This window comes from Perna viridis, chromosome 10, assembly GCF_037379345.1.
Source record: "Perna viridis isolate PV_CMFRI_1.1 ecotype Kerala chromosome 10, ASM3737934v1, whole genome shotgun sequence".
Classification (NCBI taxonomy): domain Eukaryota; kingdom Metazoa; phylum Mollusca; class Bivalvia; order Mytilida; family Mytilidae; genus Perna; species Perna viridis.
The window spans coordinates 8,674,417-8,691,436 of NC_142454.1; the positions used below are offsets into that span (position 1 = coordinate 8,674,417).

General features: G+C 34.7%; 3 protein-coding genes across 11 annotated transcripts in view; 1 reads left to right on the forward strand and 2 right to left on the reverse strand.

Annotated features, from left to right (window-relative positions):
• Positions 1–1,846, reverse strand: part of LOC148604402 (vascular endothelial growth factor receptor 1-like) — a 71,251-nt gene extending 69,405 nt beyond the window's left edge. The window contains exon 1 of the mRNA XM_088550154.1: positions 1,783–1,846. Coding sequence (XP_088406280.1) covers positions 1,783–1,846 — 64 coding nt within the window. The remainder of the gene's footprint in view (positions 1–1,782) is intronic.
• A 4,565-nt stretch (positions 1,847–6,411) lies between these two features.
• LOC148604404 (chymotrypsinogen B-like) lies at positions 6,412–10,513 on the forward strand. Its single transcript, XM_088550763.1, has 6 exons — positions 6,412–6,522; positions 6,768–6,969; positions 7,321–7,411; positions 8,105–8,285; positions 9,590–9,717; positions 10,301–10,513. Exons 1-6 carry the CDS (start codon positions 6,483–6,485, stop codon positions 10,466–10,468), a joined length of 810 nt encoding a protein of 269 aa, XP_088406889.1. The 5' UTR covers positions 6,412–6,482; the 3' UTR covers positions 10,469–10,513.
• Positions 10,514–10,562: 49 nt separating this feature from the next.
• LOC148604405 (calcium uptake protein 3, mitochondrial-like) overlaps positions 10,563–17,020 on the reverse strand; it is a 73,933-nt gene continuing 67,475 nt past the window's right edge. For all 9 annotated transcript variants that reach the window (XM_088550755.1, XM_088550752.1, XM_088550751.1 and 6 more), the window contains 2 exons: positions 16,127–16,284; positions 10,563–12,114 (listed from right to left, as the gene is read on the reverse strand). In XM_088550755.1, coding sequence (XP_088406881.1) covers positions 12,040–12,114; positions 16,127–16,284 — 233 coding nt within the window. In that variant the 3' untranslated portion in view covers positions 10,563–12,039. The remainder of the gene's footprint in view (positions 12,115–16,126; positions 16,285–17,020) is intronic.

The following is a 17,020-nucleotide window of genomic DNA, read 5'->3' on the forward strand; positions in this document are numbered from 1 at the left end:
TCAACTCCTCTGAAACCACATGTGCCAATGTTTTAAACTTGATGGGATTAATGATCTCAATGCACTCTGGTAACTCAGCAAGGGGCAGCAGCCACTCAAAGTTGCAATTGAAAGCCTACCGGGAAACACATATTGGCCTATATCTGCTTTTACTGAGCCAATGATGACCAAAACTACCAATAATAATAATACGGACAACTTTTACATTTGATAAAATTTTTGTTCTGCTTGATTAAATAAGATGGCCACCAGAAGCCATTTAAATTGTAAATGATCAAATGGTATGACCATATGATCTCAAGTTCTCCAGTTGAGCAATTCAGGCTCACTAGAGCCTCTAGTTATGCTGTTTACCCAACATGGGATAATTTGATGGTTGTGGTTGGGCCATTTAGGACTTTGGTGGCCAAAAAAGGTAAAATTCGTATGCTTGTAAAAAATCTAAAAATCACCAAAAAAATGATGATAAAACTGTAAATATAAAGCTTGAATGATGTGTTCTTACTTGCCCCAACTGTTCAGAGTTTGGCCGCTGTGGTCGTATCAGGCTGTGCCTCATGAAGCATTTTGATGAAACTAAACCATATGGTATAATGTCACAAAAGCGGAAGGCAGAAATTGGTTATGAGGGATGTGATTAAGCTATTTAGGAATTTGGAGTAAAAAATTGAAGCAGGGAATAATTGCTGACGTCCAGAAAATAACAACTTCAAGTGAATAAGTACCTTTGAAATTGGACCACTAGGTGCCATACCACCAAACTAAAGCTTGGACTGGTTTTGGAGGATGTGACTTGAAACAGGAACCAGAAAAAAAAATAATGGTCTCCCTTAGAAAATGTCTCACAAGGTGACATACCACTAAATATGGCCGTATGTTGATGTTGGGTTCAGGGGAGACAAGGGTTTGGGGCCGCCGATTAAAGCCACCATAAAAGCGGTGTAGGGGCAAAGTCTGACCAGGAGGATGTGGTCATTCCTAGTCAACGAACAAGACGGAGAAGAGTTCCGATCTAAGCCTTTTATTTTCCGCAGTCCTCCCGGTCACACGTGGTGCAAGAACCCGGAGTATTCTGCAGAAATGGGTCAGTTTTCCTTTATCTTAAGACATATCCCTGCGGGTTGAATAATAGTGCAACAAAAGCATAAAATTAGCAAAATGTATGCTCAGGCTAACGTTAGGTTCAAGATCTATGTATCCCCATCTCCACCATATATTCACAAGTTATTCTTTTTTTTTGTTCCCCATCTCCCAAAAATGTATTTACCTATATTTTATTTTATTACAGTCAAAATGAAACGTATTGTCTTCACCTGCGACAAATTCAAGAATGTTTCTACTATGCAAGTGCAAGGGGAAATCAAGGGAACCAGTTTTTTAGCAGTGATTAAAAAAGGACATGATCCAAGGATAACATCTAAAAAAGAGAAATAGAAACACAAAACAAAACAATACGTACAAATATGGAACGCCTAAACTGTCTGATGAGATACACATTTGTTTATGTGTTGACAAATTTATATTACTTGCTGCGGTTTTATAATTACATGTGATCATTTTGTATTTACCTTATGTAGGAACATCTTTTTATTATGTCGTTTTGTCTTTACGTTCTGCAATTTTGTCTTTACGTTCTGTCGTTTTATGATTACGTTATGTCAACATATATTTACGTCATGTGGATTTATCTTTACGTGCAGTGGTTTTCTTATACCGTGAGGTCGTTTCATCTTTACGTTATGTCGATCTCTAAATACTTAATGTGCATTTTCTTTTCTTTACCTGCAGTGATTTCTTCTTTACGTGGTGTGGTTTCTTCTTGACGTGATGTGGACAAAAATTTCATGATGACGTGTGACCCCGGAACTTTTCGATCCGGTGTAAACTTCAAGTCAGTCCGTAAAAGGCAAAATAGACGTCAAAACGCCGATTAGAAAAATGCTGAACGAAATACACTTGGGTAGTCTATCCAGTCACCCTAGAGTATTTATTCTACAGTAAAAATAGCTTATTTGTTATTTACGTTCAATATTATCACAATTGATACACCTGGGACTCTGTTGATGACTTGTGGCGATTTTCGTAGTAGGAATATATTTTTTGAATTCCCAAAACATGGGAATTTCGACTCCCGCGAAAATTTGCATAAATTCGACTCTTACAAGTTATTGTGTGACTAAATTTATTTTCTACATTAATAAACCACCAAAACTAATTTTCAAGAAAGAATTTTCCAAAAAAAAATGTTAGAAATATTACCCCTACCCCTAGAAAACTGGTCTCAGTATCAAACATATTTTCATTCACAGCATACCGACACTGTGAAACTCATATTTTAGGCATTCATAATTAAGATAATGATTTACTCAATATATCTGATCAATTCAGGCGTTTGGATTTCTTTATGAATTATTGTCGCCTACGCTGTTGAAATTAGCAAATATGTTGTATGCATCGATAATAAAAGCAATCGCCCGCAACATGCCCAGTATACGTCGTTTATATGTTAAAAATTAACATTTTGGTTCATGTTGAGGTATTTTTTCATGGGTAGGGGTGGTAATTTTTGCACCAACTTTACTTGGAAAAGTTCAAATATTAATTACCTGGCCGATTTGAAAGCTTAGACACTATACAAATCTACTGTATCACACAAAAGCTTGTTTAAACTACGGTATTCTGAAAAAAGATAATAACGGGTGATATAGAAGAAATTCTGAAATTCTGTAAATTCTACTTTTTACGATTTTATAGTAATTGTAACCCTATAAAAAATCGAACTACGAAAATCGCCACAAGTCATCAACAGAGTCCCAGGTGTATCAATTGTGATAATATTGAACGTAAATAACAAATTAGCTATTTTTACTATAGAATAAACACTCTAGGGTGACTGGATAGACTACCCAAGTATATTTCGTTCAGCATTTTTCTAATCGGCGTTGTGACGTCTATTTTGCTTTTTACGGACTGATTTGAAGTTACACTGTATCGAAAAGTTCCGGGGTCACACGTCATCATGAAATTTTTGTCCACATCACTTAAAGAAGAAATAACTGCACGTTAAGCAGTAAAGAAAAGAAAATGCACATAAAGTATTTAGAGATCGACATAACGTTAAGATGAAACGACCTCACGTTATAAGAAAACCACTGCACTTAAAGATAAATCCACATAACACGTAAAGATAAATCCACATAACGTAAATGCCCCGTGCAGGTCCGGGTGTTTAAAGAATAGGCCTACAGCAGCGCTAAGCTTGTCGTAAAAGGCGACTAAATAGTGCTCAGAACCCTAGCCGGGGGCTAGGGCGCTCTGCCCACAGAGCAACTGGGATGTGTGCCCCAGGTGGTGGAATGGGGTACCCCTGTTGCATGCTGGGGTTGTCAGGCTATAATACGGAAAACCTGACCGCAAACCATAGTGGTGCACCGTTTTGGGAAAGATGCCACGTTCCTCGCACGTTAAAGAACCCTACTGTGGTATTCTCCCGGAGTAGGAACCATAGGGCTCCGCCACAGGAGGCTAAAATGCCAGACCCTACCCACCTCTCCCCATTTCCAGTGGCAATCATAATTTGTCGACCCCATTGTCCTTGTGTCCCACCCCTTTTTCATTTCATCATTTCACGTTCATTTTATCATCAATTTCATGTTCATAGTCTGAATATAGCTGAAATATTGCTGCTCGGACGTTACAAACATAACGTAAATACATGTTGACATAACGTAATCATAAAACGACAGAACGTAAAGACAAAAGTACAGAACGTAAAGACGAAATGAAAGAACGTAAAGACGAAATGGCAGAACGTAAAGACAAACGACATAATGTAAAGATGTTCCTACATAACATAAATACAAAATGATCACATGTAATTATAAAACCACAGCAAGTAATATGAAATTGACAACACGTAGACAAATGTGTATCTCATCAGACAGTTTAGGCGTTCCATATATAAACATACCAGTGTAAGTGAGAAACCCGAACTCCAGTGAAAACTGGGAGTATGAACCAGGTGCACTGGTAGGGTAAGCGTTTTTTGCATTTCTAGATTCACCCACCGAGTTGCTTACCAAAATATCCTGTCTGGGATAGACGGAAAAGTGAAGGAAGAAAGACATGGCAAACAAATCAGTTTTCATGATGTAGTCAGATGTATACACCATAATGTTCATGATAAGGCTTTTGTAGTTGTCTTATCTGTAGCAACATAAGCATGGTCCAGAAATTACTAGAAATTTAGGAGCGGTATAAAATGTCCGCGACACAGCCTGAAAAGAAAAAAAACGGAATCATGTAAATGAATTGCATTTCATAACTTATAATGTATTTGTTGACAACGCATTCAACTTTTAAAGTCAATATTACATTTTCATAGTTACCTTTTACTGAAAAGGGAGGCAGTTGCCGGCATCCTTTACCTCAGTGGTAGTTACGGTCCTGCTAAAAGATTGGGATTGATTTTGGGGAATGTGAAATGCCCAATATAAGAATGAGTGGCCCAAAAAGGACCAGAAACTTGCATTTAATTAAATTAAACTGTGCAATTCAAGTATCACTTCAAACATAAGCATATGTATCTTAATGAAATAGTACTACAAGGTGTCGTACCACTAAAGGAAGACTGGGATTTGTTATGGGGTTCCGCACGTCTGGTCAAATTATTATGATGTGCTCTTAACTACTTGCCAAATTTGTCTCAACTGTTCAGGAATCGATCACTGAGGTTGTGTTAAGCTGCATTATGCGAAGCGCTTTATTTATGTAACTATAATAAAAAATTGTTATCTTTACTCCTAAATCATTTCATCAAATTTCACTATACTACCATCCCCATTTTACACGAGTATCATTTTCAGTGCAACTTAATTGAAAAGTCTGATCAAAGTATAAGACTGCACCATCCGAACGGAAAGCTCTTAAAGAGAATATCCGTGCAAATGAATGACTGAGGTAACCTACTGAGATCTTATTTATTTTCCCAGATTGTGGTAATCATAGAATGACTGGGACAGCCCATTCCTACAATGTATGACACCGCAGAGGCGTGACATAGTCAACCATCTGACTAAATTCTGAGATTGCAAGTAATCTCACGGACTCTGACAGCTTAATGACATGACGGAAACATCATAACAAGATCGAACAAAGTGTAATGATCCTGGAGTGACAGGGTCAACTACTGAGATCTAAAATATTTCCACGAACTTTGATAATTCCAGAATGACAGGGACAACTTACTGAGATCTCAACAGTTTCATTAGACGCTGATAATCCTAGAATTGCAAAGACCAGAAATCGAGATATCACCTTTTACAATTAACTGTGACATAACAGTGACAAGCCTGAGACAACCTACAGGGTACTGGGGTGTCAACTATTCCTACACACTGTGACAGCCCAGTGACTTGACTAAGACAACAGACTGAGTTAACTTGCTGTGACAATGCTGGAAGTACTGGGACAGCCTACTAACGTCTCAACTATTTACACATATTTTGACAATTCTGGAATGAAAGAGACAGTCTACTAAGATATAATCCATTCCTACAAAATATAACAGCACAGTAGCATGACAGAACCATTCTTCCGAGAACTATTTTCGCAGGCTGTGACAGGCAAATAGCTTGACAGAGACAACCTACTGATCTCTAGTATATTTCGAAAGTTTGTGACAATCCTTAAATGACCGAGATACTCTGGCAATTCATGGATGACTGAGACACCCAACTGAGGTATGAACGGATCTATCGATTGGCGCAATTGCGGAATGACAAGGACAACCTACTAAGATCGCAACTATTTCCACAGGCTGTGCCAATCATGGAAATATAGGAAAAACTTCCTGAAATCTCAACTGTTCCCACACAATATGATTATAGCCCAGTATAGCCTACCAGGTTGGTGGTCCACTGAGAACTATTCCACAGACTGTTTCAGCCCAGTGGCAGAAATGAGATCAAAACTACTCCCACAGGTTCTGACAGCCATGTAGCATGTCAGCCTACTTAGGTTTCAATTATGACCACAGATTAGGACAACCCAGTGGTGTGGTATAGACAAACTACTCGCCATAACTCTGACAGTCTAGTGAAATGACAAAAAAATCTACTGAGAACTATTCCACAAACTGTTACAGCCATGTGGCAGAGAACCAATTACCACATGTTGTTACAGCAGTGCAACATGAAAATCTACAAGTCTGCGACTTTGCTGGAAGGGCATAGGCAATCTTCTGAGAAGAGTGCAATAAGAGCATTTTTTTTTATGAAATCAAAGATATTTGTGTTACTGTTGCAAGTCAAATGAATACCCCATATTTATGCTTCCTTTCGGTAAATATTCACTCTAACCATGATCTTGGTACATACAGGATTATTGTATATTATATACGACTATAAATAAAACAACGTCTTGATAAGGAATCGTGTTATGGTACCTTTCCTCGTAAATGCTCGGTTCCAGGTGAAATCAATATGTTTAATTATTGTTGCATCTGCGTTTTTCTCCTACTGGGTAAGAATATTTGTTGTTTACTCAATATCGTCATTATAAGAATGTTTGTTGTCAACACAATAGTTTCCAATGTTAGAAATGTCCTGGGCATACTATTGTAAAATATCTGTCTTGTGGAATACTTTGGACCGGTTTAGATTTATAAACTTGGTGTCATGAAATCTGTTTCGAAGTTACAGATACAATTTAAATGCTTGTACATTTACAACAAAAAATATGTATTGAATCAATATGATGCATTTTAGTATCATCAGCTGAGTGTCAAAGGCCGGCGAAACAGAATGAGCGTAAACTTGGGACCAGGATTATAGGAGGGCAGACATCAGTACCCCACCAATGGCCCTTCATGGCATCTTTACAGTATCATGATGGTTACCATTTCTGTGGCGGAGCACTGATTGCACAGAAATGGGTAATATCTGCTGCTCATTGTACCGAAGGCCTAAAGTGAGTCTGGTTTAACAAAAGGCATCTGGTGCGAATAGATTTTAATGCAATGAAACAACTGACAATTACTGCACTAAGTGTAACAATGCTTGCTATACGCTCTTATCAGTATGGTTATTATGCGTATTAGTTTTCTGTTTACCATATTTAACATATAACATATGATTTCTGTTGATATTATTGTTTGTTATCTCATAAGCCTTTTCAAGATCGTATGATGACTATTGGTACCTAGCAACCGCACAAAATAAAGTACGCAGTTAGATAACATCCGTTAATAGTGTCATTTTCCCCCAAAAAAGTTTATTTATTAGAAGAAGTGAAGGTATCTACTATTTCTTCCTTTTTCAGTGCTGGGTCATTACGTGTGGTGTTGGGTGATCACACGATCGGAATGGCAGATTACTCAGAACAGATTATCAACGTTACCAAAATACATGACGTACGAATGACCCTATTTATCAGCAAGATATCATAGGGATTTAAATTCGGGAAAATTCCTAACTCATAACTTGAATTTAACAATAACTATACCACAATCAAACTAGCTACACACATGAAGTGTAATATAAAATCTCTACACAGTGGTTAAGTTGTTCAACTCTTCCAACACTCAAAAATATCATCCTTGCACATCGGTTAAATTGTTCAATTCTTCCAACACTAAAAAATATAGTCCCTGCACAGTGGTTAAATTGTTCAACTCTTCCAGCACTCAAAAATATCAAAATTTTTACATATCTTATTGTGATCATCATTTTAAATAGTAGCCCCCTCCTAAAAACCAGCAACCATGTACAACAATACCCCTCTTTCAAAACTTTTCTGTTGTTTCGTGCAATAAAGACCTCAGCTAATTGTTCTTTGTGCAATAAAAAGTTATTTCAAACATCGTTTCCCTATTTGTAAATATTAAAACACACAATGGTGTAGCATTTTCCAACCCAATATACAATAAAAAAAGAACTATTTTGGTACACCATTTGTCGATTATGGCTTGATTCCTTAATAACATGTTAGAGTATGTCACTTGTGGTACCTTAATAGTACTCTAACCTTATTGCCCCGACTGACAGATACTCCCACGACAGAAAAGCAATTGAATACTGCCAAAACATAGTGCTTTGCATTTCAGAGCCCTTTCTACAACCTTCAGCGCCCTGAACACTCATTTTACCTACCATATGACCTGACTCTGTTAGAGCTAGAACAACCGGCTATTCTAAACAGTTATGTCCATACAATTGACCTGCCGAACTCTTGTATAGGATTTGAGGGCCAGATATGTAAAATAATTGGATGGGGAAGAACTTCTAGTAAGTATATCATATATATACAAACGCAACAAAATCCTTTCGGTGTATGCCACTTGGGGCACCATTTCACAGCCATTAATTCCCTTTTACTAAATTATCCTCCAAAAATAAAAAATAAAACTTGCTTCTAGTCCCTTATTCTTACTTGGCTCAAAACATCACCCCAAAATCAATCCCAGTGCGCCTTCCTTTAGTGATAGGGCAACTTGTAGTAAAGTTTACAGTAGATCCATTCATTCTAACACAATTTATTGTCTAAACATAGTAAAAATGCTTGTTTCAGATTCCTTTTTGGTCGCTAATTCCAATAAAGTTCTTAACCCCAAAATCGACCCAAGCCTTCTTTTTGGTGGTATGGCATCTTGTAGAACAATTTCAAAGCGATCCATTCACTTGTAGTAAAGTTATTGTCTGGACATCAGGAAACGCATGCTTCTGGCCACTTGTTTATAAAATGATCAAATCTTAACCCCCAAAATCAGTACCAGTCTGACCAGTTCGGTATAGATGTCATCACTTACCTGTGATTTGGTTTTGGCAAAAAAATGCATCGAGTGGCATTGGGGCATCAACTTTAAATCATCATAACTTTTTCATTTTTAAAGTTAATTGAAAAATTCTTTTGGTTCCCAACATTGCAAATAAAATTCAAATAAAATTCGTTTTATCCATGGAATTTTTAAATAAATATTCAGTAATTTGACTATATGTACATAAGATTTTAATTATAATTTTATACAAAAATAGAGGTTTACATATAAATATCAATTCAAATTTATTTTAGGATTAAAAGAGTTATAAATTCACGTATATAATATGAATTATTTTATCTAAATGAAACATTTTACAGAACCAAAATTGGATATAAAACAACAAAGTTATAAAGTTTTGAAAATTGGGATTCTAATCATGAAATTGTCAATTGTTTATTTTGTTGTTTATTTGCCAACCAATTTGACACTAAATGATATGTAAATTAGTGACATGACTTCTTTTTATGGTTTGAAACTTAGTTGTTAAGTGTTGTTTTTTAAAGATAACTAATTAATATTCAAGTTGTTACACTTAAACCAAGTGTCTTCGGACGAAGACAACGACGCCATACCATTATACGTCTTTTGTTTCCGGTCGTATAGAAAAGAACAGACCGACAGTTTGTTTGTTTGTTGGGGTTTAACGTCCGAGCACAGACCGACAGAAAAACCTAGATTAAAACAAAAAACCTAGGTTAAAACAAAATGTACTATGTGCAAGTTGCTGCACATTTCATTAAAGGAAAATTTTTAAGTGTGCTTGTTATTCAGGGACTGGCCAAGTTCTACAGGAAGGAGATGTGAACATCATAGGTATAGATGTCTGCAGGAACACATGGGGGAGTTATGTATATTATGGCAGTCTTTGTGTCTTCTCGTGGTCAACTACACCATGTCAGGTTAGCTGAAAAAAAACTTATTTACATATTCAGTCGTGTGCCTCCAAGATGGTTAGAATGGGGGAAATGCTCTTATACCCACGTGGGGTCTGGGAAAAGGTCAGAGCTATATCACAGCAGTCCACCCCGCTAGTAGGACATACTCTGACCGAGTTCTTCAGTTAGGTTCGGTCAAGTATCCTGAACGCTTGGCTCAGTCACCTCTATTTGTTGGTCTACTATAAACAGCAGACACCAACAGAATCCCTGTAAGGATAGTCAGGACTGTAAAAAAAAAACAATACCTACTAAAAAAATACATAATATATGCATGCATACCACATCTGTAAGGGTCCATTCATTGAGATTTTATAGTTACATAGTAAGTGCCACTACTGAGCCTTGGTTTAGACCAAATAGCTGATTTGAGAATTGTGCTCTTACAAAATTCAACAACAAAAGTGGTTAGTGTGATAGATAAGATTGCCTTTGGGTGAAATATTTAAATAAATGTTTGATACAACAGCCGAGGTCGACCCTTGAAGCATGAGTACAGACTTTTCTTATATTTTTTAAAGCTCTCCATGACTATTAATAATTATAGGGTGACAGCGGAGGGCCAGTGGTATGTCTGGGAACTGATGGGTATGTATTGGCAGGGGCATCTTCCTGGGGAGACATTGAGTGTGGTAACTTTCCATCTATCTATACCCAGATTGCTGAACATATTGGCTGGATACATGATATCATGGATTACCATGGTTCAAGTTAAAAAGTTAGTCAATTGATGAAAATAAAAATCACTTAATTGATCCTACTACATTGTTTTTTCTTTGTATCAAATGCAGCAAGTAAACAAATAATACTTATCTAATCATTTTTAATTCTATAATAAAATAACATTATAAAATGTATGAGAAAAGAAAAAACAAGAAATATGACAGTATGTAAATAAACAAAATATAACTCTCCTTTAGAAACATGCATTAGAAATACAGCACTCTAGATAGGAAAAATACATGTTTCTGGGGAACAACATCATACATGTATTTTTAATGCTGACCAAAATTATCTTAGTTCTTTAATACCACGAAAAATGTTTTTTTATTGATAGAGAACAAGACCTATTTTTTTGTAATGATAAAATGACTGCTAGTATTACATATTGTAAATACATCAAAGTCCTTGCTTTAATAAAAAAAAAAAACAAAAAAAACAAAACAAAAACACTAAAAATTTCTGAACTTAATGGACTTTTGTAAAAAATGGGTATTGAAACATATAAATTAATTTGAACTTGCAGACATTTGTATCTAACTCACAATATATATTTTGATACTTCAAAAAACATACACCCTCCAACTACACAGAAAACACTGTCAAAGAATGAGAGCAAAAAAACAGACAAAATAAGAATGACCTAAACTTTTAAATAAAATAAAACATTTCTTTCTTCCTAAATAGTTCTACTAGTCCAGGTTTCATAAAGAATCTATAGTCAAGTTAAATTATAGATTTTTATAAAACTAGAACCAACACATTGTTAATGACTGAGCATACTTGGACCTTAGAACCTGTATGGTATTGATAAGGTGTAAATACATATTATGACTGTTTCTCACTAGAACTGGGAATCACATATCAGCTTTCTTATAGTAGATGGTCTTCTATTGCTGAGAGCTACTTTTTCTGGGGTAGTGTTGTCATGGTACAGTCAAGCCAAAAATTCAAAATCCAATGAAAAATTTCCAATGAACCAATGAAATTTTAACACCTACAAAAGCTGATACTGGTCTATCAACTTCACAGTAAAGAATATGGTTAAAAACATTTAATTATTCTGCAGGAAAATTTTGATCGCATACAGTATATAAAATAACTCTTTACTTTTTTTCAGGGAATTGACCACCTATTTTGAAAATAAAACATGCAAATCGAAAAAGAAAGCTGTAACACTAGTTCTTTCTTATTCAATATGGAAACTGAATATTCCTCCAACATTATATGAGAATTATTATAATACTCCTAAAAGTTCACAAGTACCCTTATTTTGATCTTCGTTAGGTAAATATATATTTCGCTGAAGTTAGTCAATGGGACTTTTCATGGAAGCTGGCAACATTTCAAACTTTTTCACAGATAATACTCCATCTCTCAGTATTTTTGTTAACTATTTACTCCACAAAAAGGTTCCCAGCTCCATTCTCAATTATGTGGTTTGCAAAAATATTGATAAAACTCTCTGAAAAGTCTCCACATACATCAAAAAGAACTCTAAGGTTCTCAGTGAAGGGAAGTATGCCATACATCGAATGCCAGTTAGTCTCAATGTTATATCACAGCTCAGTAAGATTTCATCTCGTTCTTCACACAAGTCTTGAAAGCTGACCACTTGTCCTGTGTATGCATTAGGTGGGACTGAAAATAGACATGTTCAAAGGTCAATACATGATGACATTATTTTAAACTCACTAAAACAACACAAAATGAGAAATCCTTGTGCAGAACTGCTACTAGTATGAATGGTATAAAATGGATAAAATAACTGTTACATGTATAATGGTATCTACTAGTCTACATGGTGTATGGTAACAATCTACGAGGACACACAGACAGAAAGCATGAGAATTAAAAATGTGTTATTGTGTTGTGTTTCTAAGAATAATAGAGGGAAAATCACTAAAGACATCTATCTGGTATGTGGAAACACCTTATCACATCAACATATTCAAGGGCAATAACTCTTACATGGAGTTTCTGACAACTTTGATCCCTTGGATACTTTTGTAGGCCTTATAATAAGGATCATTTCAGCAATCGAAAAAATTAGGCTAAACTCCAACATGGCTTAACAGATTAAAATATATATTTGATATCATGCTGAACACTTTGTAAGAATTTGGCTAAACCTAATGGTTTTGGAGATATATGAGAACCCTATGTTCTAATTTCAATAACAGCGGCCATGTTTCAACGGATCATAATTCCCTCCCTCTGTTCTTATGCAAGATACCACAAGGAACATTCATATCCAGTTTGATTCAAATTGGTCCTGTAGTGTCAGAGAAGAAAATTTTTGAAAAGTTGTTAATTAAGGACAAGACTGACTACGGACGACGATGACAACGGATGCCAAGTGATGGCAATAGCTCACATTGCCCTTGGCCAAGTGATCTAAAAAATAACACCCACAATATTGATTTTTAACCCTCTACAACGCTTATCGTTATTTTATACTGTGAAATTCCATAGCCTTGAATATGTTCATCTGACAGATTCCGCAAAAATTAATATGTTTACAGTAATCTTTTTTGATGTTTTTTGTTCAAATTATGTGTATGTTTGAACTTACATGCAAGCTACACCACTGATTATGTTCCTAGAACAATTGTTACTTATCATAACACATCTAAATATTACACACATATATATACACAAAACCAAATCTTACAAAATTAATCAATGTGTCATATGAAGAAGAAGACAATCTCCTATGACAGAAGCTTTCTGTCTGTGAAATGACAACAAAGAAAGTTACCAGTAACTTTCTTTATTGTCATTCACAGACAGAAAGGTTCCGTCATAGGAGATTGTCTTCTTCATGTAATATACTGATTAATTTTGTGAAATTTTTTTTTTGAGAAAAAGGTCAGTGGAGAAAGTTTCACAAAAAATACTTCACATAACCATCACAACACAAGAATATCTAGGAGTCAAAAGGTTAAACAGAATATATCACAATAATTACGGAGTTAAAATTATGTCCAATCTGACCACATCATCCGCTGTTTTTATACAATAGCACCATGGTGTATAATATGTACAGAATACTCAAGATGCTTTATAAGTTACTGGTTTATTGTGCATGTATTATATTATCTGGAACTCAAAATATATCAAAGACTAAGATCTAAACAAAAAACCTCCTATACCTAGAAAGTACAGAATACTAGTACATAAAGAAATGTCTAACTATCAAAATAAATACATGAGTCCAGATATAAAATTTTCTGGAAGTTAAAAATAAAAGATTACTTTTTTAAATCTTGGGATACAGCATACAAATATTAATGAAAACTTGTAACATCAATGGAATTTTTTTCTAAAAATATTGTCATGAAATTAAACGGCATTTCCTTTTTCATTTTGAATTGTGTAGAGCAGTTATAGACCTTAAATTCAGCTACACTTCTTTGAAAGGCCCACTGTAAAAATGTCTTAATACAGTGCTGCATTCTTTTGATAAGTGTGTTCATGTGTCCACAAGCATGATGTGAATTAAGGACCCCATTGTTGATGTGCATGCATGCATAAAGTGCCCAATGGGAACTAATATAACTGAGAGCAGATCAGTTGAAAGGCATGCTGGGTATATGCCTGTGAAATTGGGAAAAATAGTTTTGTTTACATGAAAACATGAGTTTTCACAAATTCCACATCAAAAACTGCTTGTCTTCGATTATGCCATCTCTAATCCATTAAAGATCTTTGCCAAGCACAGCATGATACGACCCTAGTGGTCAAACCCTGAACAGTTGGGTCAAATGTGGACACAATATTAGTTTACGACACACTCAAGCATAGGGACTAACAATTTATGTGGACACAACAACTGGATTGGACACAATATAGCACAAAATCTGAAATTTTCAAAATCGGAAAAATAAAAAAAATTGATTATTGGGAGTGTGGCCCATTTGACTCCTTATAACCAAAATCCATAAGCGATATCTAAAATCTGACTGATTGAAAAATCCAGGTAAGGATTTTGACAAGGAATGCGATGAAAAAATGATCAAAATTGGACTTAAAATAACCAAGTTCTTGTCTTGACACCCAGAAAATGCATGTTTTCTGGACCCCTTTTTGGCCCATAATTTGTGAAAAGTTAAAAATCTTTACCCTAAAAATCAATCTGAGTCTGACCATTGTGGTGTAGAATATTGAGACACAATATCACTGACATTCCTATGCTTTTACTGGAGTTTTACAGCTGAATACTATTGTTTAGGCCCCTCTTTGGTACCTAATTCTAAAACAGTTGGGGGCTATTATCCCCAAAATCACTACCAAATTTCCTTTTGTGGTTTGAAACCTTCTTATTAAATTTTATAAATATCATCCAACTAATATTCAACTTTTGGCACAAAAGCCAAGTGTCTACCGACGACAACAACAGTGCCAAACCAATATATGACCAAAATTTTGTTTGTGGTCATATAAAAACCTGTATTATGTGCTGTGTTATATTCATGACTGTACCATTGGTTGAAAAGTAAGCATGCATACACATTAACTACTAGTACCCGACATCTGAACACAATTTATATTTCCAAATTGGTTTATTGAGTAAATGACTGTATTGCATTATTCACTGCTCTGATTGAACACAATGCTATGATAAAGAAACAATCTGTTTCTCGTTCAAAATTCACTATTCACCTCAAGATTATATATACATGAACATAAAATGCATTAACTAAATGATTAAAATTCTGCCTCATTCTGAGATGTTAAAAGCAACAAAAAATACATGTGCATATACACCAAGGAACTTCGATCATTATACTGCCTTGGTTTAAATCTATTTCCATAAAAACCAATTTTTGTTAAGTTTTTAATTGCTTATCTCAGGAATGACATCAGTGGCTGAAAGTGCAGATATTTATTACTAAAATGACCTTATCTGCCCAATGAGATGATCAAAATAACACTACAAAATCTTGAGTCACTGATGACAAATTTGACATAAGCGTGAACAAAGTTTTATAGTGTATATACACATTGTAGGTGATTATAGATTTGGTCTGAGTGACAAGTTTTCATGAGAACTAAATGACAGCCGAACAGATTTGTAGCTTACCTTGTATCTCTAATATAAAAATGAACACATGATTAAAACATGCGGGGGAAGAAATATACATTCAATATTTTAGTGAAATTAGTTTTGTGGTAAAGATTTTCTAATTTTGGCATATTCTAGCGGTTTGCCTGAAAACACAAAAAATAAATTCCACAAAATATTGATTCTAGACTAAAGTACTTAATGTACTGCTTTCCAAAATAACCAGCTTTATGGTAATATTGTTTTATGTTATATTCCATGTCATCAAATCCAAAGAACAGGCATGCAATATGTTGCTGAAATCAAGTTATCCATCAAAATTTCATTTTACATTCTTACTATGATATACAGAATAAAATCCATAATTGCCTCTTAAAATTTTTCTCTTTACATTTAACAATTCTTAATGGAGAATGATCAGCTTGGCAATCAGTCCCAGTTTTTTAACAATTCACCATTTTTTTTCTCAAGTTCATAATGAATTGTACTTTTTTTTTACATAATGAACCTTATAAATTAATACCTTTTAATGAGGATACAGTACAAAGGGAGGTAACAAAATTAAAAGGGGAGATAAAAACTTACTCTAGATCCTCTGTGTAATCTGTCCTTCATGATTGATATAAACTCTCTATGACTTAAATGTCCATCTCCATCTGAGTCAAAGATCTGGAACACAGTATTAACTAAATGTGGGCTAAGAGTTTGTCCAGTACACACCATTACAGCTCTCTGGAAATCCTCTGAAAATGATTATCATATTTTTCCATAGTGTAATTATAGGAGAATTATTTGCATTAATATAAAATACACAAAAGGGACAAAAACATGCATTACATAATTTAAGTGTATGGATCTCTTTGTAATTGAAACAAAAAGTTTCATAACACAATGGTATTTATTTTAGGGGTTATATCCATAACCAATTAGGAATTTTAAAGCCCCAAAAACCCTTAAGAAAGTTTTTTCAGAAAACTTTTAAGTTACAGAGAGAGATATAATTTATATTTAAACAATAAACATTTCCCACAATGGAAGTGATATCAATTCTATAAAATAACAATTTACATATTATCTTTATTCTTCAATCCTTTGCCACAGTTGAAACTTGAACGTGTCAAAAATATTGGATCTTGTGACATACTATGTTACAGCACAAAAGATCACTGACATCAATAATATGAGGATATTATTTTTCATAGTTTCATGAAAAATCCCAAATTTAGGTGCTTCATAAAAACTGAACCCTGACTGATAAAATTGATGAATTGATAAATCTCATTTTATAAAACTGTATCTAAGAAATAGAGTTGAAACCATTGAAATGGGACTACTAAAGTTATTTTAGCCCAAGTTCTAAACCTGAATTGACTGCCATGCATAAGGACACTAATGAATGAACTGCTATTACTGATATATAAGACATCAATGTGAAAAATCATTCACATCTTTTTATTCAAATGACCAGTAAAGCTTGAA